The sequence below is a fragment of the Rutidosis leptorrhynchoides genome, chromosome 2 (genome assembly GCF_046630445.1).
Source record: "Rutidosis leptorrhynchoides isolate AG116_Rl617_1_P2 chromosome 2, CSIRO_AGI_Rlap_v1, whole genome shotgun sequence".
NCBI lineage: Eukaryota > Viridiplantae > Streptophyta > Magnoliopsida > Asterales > Asteraceae > Rutidosis > Rutidosis leptorrhynchoides.
Window position 1 is genome coordinate 309,143,543 of NC_092334.1, and position 4,449 is coordinate 309,147,991.

Consider the following 4,449-nt stretch of genomic DNA (forward strand, 5'->3'; position numbering starts at 1 on the left):
TTTCCGTAAGAGAAGACGATATTATTACAGGTAATTCAGATTCACCATGTAAATAAGCGTATTCCAAATGGGTTGGAAGTGGCTTTAACTCTAATATAGGTGGTTCTTCTATCGATGATTTGTATCGATATCTGTCTTCCTCTTTAAGCATTGGAAGTTCTTCTTTTGTTGGTTTGTATTCATTAGCCATAAGTGTAGCTAACATTTCAGCTTCATCAATTGGTTCAGTTCCTTCTCCTAAAGAACATTCTCCTGTTTCTTGTAATTCTGGAAATTCTTGTAACAATTCTTCTTGTGAATCTATGGTTTGAATATAATAACATGTATCATCTACAGATTGCGGTTGTTGCATGGCTCTATCAACAGAAAAGGTAACACTCTCGTCCTCTATACTTAGGGTCAGTTTCTTACCAAACACGTCTATTATTGCTTTAGCTGTGTTTAAGAATGGTCTTCCTAATATAAGAGGAACTCGAGAATCTTCTTCCATGTCCAGAATAACAAAGTCTACTAGAAATACTAAAGTACCAACTTTAACTAGCATGTTCTCTATTATCCCTCTAGGATATTTTACTAATCGATCGGCTAGTTGTATGCATATTCGTGTTGGTTTTAATTATCCGAGGTCTAGTTTAGTGTATAATGAATATGGCATTAAATTTATACTAGCACCTAAGTCTGACAATGCTTCTATTGAACTAAGACTACCCAGAAAACATGGAATTGTGAAACTTCCTGGATCAGAGAGTTTTTCTGGTAGCTTATTCAACAGCACTGCAGAACAATTAGCATACATAGTAACGGCTGAGAGTTCTTCCATTTTCTTTCTATTTGTGATTAGATCTTTCAGGAATTTAGCATAACTTGACATTCCTGAAATCACATCAATGAAAGGAAGATTGACATTTATTTGTTTAAACATATCCAAGAATTTGGATTGCTCAGCTTCAAGTCTTTCTTTTCTCATTTTACTCGGGTAAGAAAGTGGTGGTTGGTATGATTTAACATAAGGTTTAGCCTTAACTGTGTTATCTTCATTAACCTTTTCAACTACCGGTTCTTTTTTCTTTTCTTGCTCAGGCTGTGGTGCCTGTGTAGTAGGAATAGAGTCATCAGAAATTACAGGTATTTCAGGTGGTTTGAGTGTAATACCACTTCTTGTGGTAATGGCTTTAGCTGTTTCATTTCGGGAGTTAGCATTTGTATTGCTAGGTAGACTTTCCGATTTTCTTTCACCTATCAACCTTACTAGGTTACTTACTTCTTGTTCCAGATTTTAGATTGAAGCTTGTTGATTTCTAAATTCTTGAGCATTTTGTTCATTAGTTTATTTTTGAGATGTGAAAAATTGAGTTTGAGATTCAACTAGCTTCGACATCATATCTTCTAAATTTGGCTTTTTATCATCGGTTTGTGGTGGTTTATTTGGAAAAATAGGTCTTTGCTGGTTATAAGTATTATTGGATACTTGTTGATTGCTAAGACCTTGTTGGTTGTTGTATGGAACATTTCGGTTATAATTCTGATTTTGATTGTAGTTTGATCTTGGCAGTTGATAATTATTTTGATAATTATTTCCAGGCCTTTTCTCTTTGTTCCATTATTTCACTACAACAAAAGTGTACATATAGGACACCAAAATTGGTCCTATAATGTCACTTTATAGGACCTTTTGGCCTGAAAGGACCAATAGGACATGTGTACCAACTAAGGCGGTCGTATAAAGTATAGATGCAAAAAAGTGTCCTAAAAGGTAATAAGATTATGAAACCAGTTATCGGGTCCTATAATATATATAACGACCACACAAAAACGTCCTTACAAGTATATATCGAGTGACTTCTACTTAGATTGGGATATACAAAAGGGTCCCAAAAGTAAACAAAAATATATTAGTACCAACAAAGTGGTCCTATTTAAGTTTTATATTTTTTAAGGACAAAAAAAAAAATGGTCCCATTATTATGTTAATACCCAAATAAGAGTCCTATTATAAAAAAACACTACATTAGTACCAATAAAAAAGGTAGTAATGTATCGATATTCTTGTTTACTACCAAGATAAAGGTCCCAATATACACAAATGTTACTTTAGTACCACATAATAGGGTCCTAATATAATAATTTTTAAGGTTAGGTACACTAACAAAAGTCCTAATATATATTTCTTAAACCTTAAAACCACAAAATGGGTTCTAATATATAATAAGATGTTACTTTAGTACCAAATAAAGAGTTCTAATATAATATTTTCAAGGTTGGTACCATTTAAAAAAGTCCTAAAACAATTGTATTGTTAGACAATATGGGGTCCTTTCAAATGATAGTATTAAAACCACAAAACGAGTCCTTTCAAGTCATAGTAATTCCGAATAGGTTCGGTTCGGATATTCGGGTCCGATTTGAGTTCTTTTACAAATCAGGTATTCGGATCGGGTTAATTATTTGGGCCCTAATCGGATTATTGGATCCATATATTCGGGCCCGATTCAATTTAATTCAAATTTTTGAGATCCAATAAATAATTTCTATTAAAGATAATTATAAAATAAAACATAATCATATTATAATAAATTGTACTCATAAATTGAAAAACATCAAACATTAAAAATTCATAGATAATCCAACATATCAATACTAAAATAACATTCGACAAAGAAAATAAAAACAACGAAAAGTAACGTAGAACGTCTTCGATCAACACATCTTTATTAATTCAAGGGTATCACCTACAAAAAAAAATATTCATATATTTATAAGCATAAAAGTGCATGTTATATATAAAAATTAATATTATCAAAAATTTATGATAGACATAGCGATATGAATGTAGAAGGCCACGCGATAGTTACGCCTGTAGCGTCTTCAACTTTCTTAATCAGATCAAATGGCCTAACCACATCAGCACCTTTTTTAAGGACATGTTGAAGATGTACCCCACACCAATCATCTCCAATCTCTACACCGCCAATTACCTCAGTTGGATCCAAGGTCCTCAACCATCCTCTTCCTACCTTCTCGCTAGGGTTAAGTATATTGTGTAAAAATACTTCATCTCCAACCTAGAAATAAGTATGCAATAAGCAGTTATGAATGTTAAAGGTAAATATCAAACTCATTAAGGTGTTAAATAGAACAATACCTTAAGAAGTGGAGCAACATTGACTACAGTGAGGCCTTGTGGTGTTGTGCTATCTTCAACAACTGAACCATCCTTACTTGCCAACTGTTCTTTCAGATGTACATTTTCTTCAGTAAGTTCTTTGTTCTCTGACTTGAGTTGAATGTTCTCCATACAAACAACATTACGACTTGATAATTTACCCCAAAGATCAGAAGCTTGAACACCTAATCCATACATATCCGTTGAACCATATTTATTGTTACCCGAATCTTGGGAAAAAACATCATCTAGACCAGGCTTATCAGTTGAACCTTCAGGCAGTGTTTTAGCAAGCTCATCCATGTTTGTCTGTATTAATTTAGATAATAGAAGAGTTATATATACAAAAAGATCAATCCATACTAACATGTGTGATCAGTGTGACAATGGCCATGACGTGCTGATTAACGGTAATTTACAGAATAAGATATATCCATAGAAATAAGTCTCATCATGCCCATGACATGATAATTACAGATGCACTACATATATATATATCTATCAACTATATTGCAATCTGAATTTATATTAATACTTACAATTGCGATTTTAGCTGCATGACTTTTAGTATTGCAATCAGATATTAATGATTATGCAACAACTATAGCTAAGCAAACACAATTTATGTTTATCATTGTATAAAAATAATGATTAAATGATTATTCTATCTTTAATTGTTAAGGAAGTGATCATCAAACTAAATATCGATCAAACACAATTCATTATATCTACCTTTAATTGTAAAGAAATTGAAAACAAACCAAATACTGAGCAAACCAAATACACCATTAAGTAAATGACCACCAAACAAAATATCAACTTTTTACATAACAAACCATGGCTCAAACATCACAAAGCATTTGTAAGCAAGTAAATGACCAGCAAACCAAAGATCAACGTTTTACACAACAAACCATGGCTCAAATATTATTCGTATGGATTCACCCTCCATATACTCACAGTTGTAGTTGTTATTCCATAATCATATTAAATAATCAACCAATTCAATTCAACAAGTGTTGTCGGTAACGAACCTTAATCAAGTAAACAAATATAATACGTTAATACCAAAAGTCAATTTCGTCTTGAAGAACAACATATAAAATAACATCATATGTTGGGCATCATATGAATTAGTTATATGTATGTTGGGCAATATAGATGGAAAATTATAATAATCAATGATGAACGTACCCGACGATGGTGAATCTCACGCCAATTACCACCTCAATAGGTTTTGACATTATAATCAGATCCCACGAGTTTAACAACAGATAAAAATAGCC

The 4,449-nt window shown here is 32.3% G+C and overlaps 1 protein-coding gene across 1 annotated transcript; it reads right to left on the minus strand.

The window, feature by feature from the left end:
* Window positions 1-2,804: 2,804 nt before the first annotated feature.
* On the minus strand, window positions 2,805-3,466 carry LOC139888750 (uncharacterized). Its single transcript, XM_071871740.1, has 2 exons — window positions 3,143-3,466; window positions 2,805-3,062 (listed from the first exon to the last, which is right to left on the minus strand). The coding sequence occupies exons 1-2, from the start codon at window positions 3,464-3,466 to the stop codon at window positions 2,805-2,807; spliced, it is 582 nt and encodes a 193-aa protein (XP_071727841.1).
* Window positions 3,467-4,449: the final 983 nt, after the last annotated feature.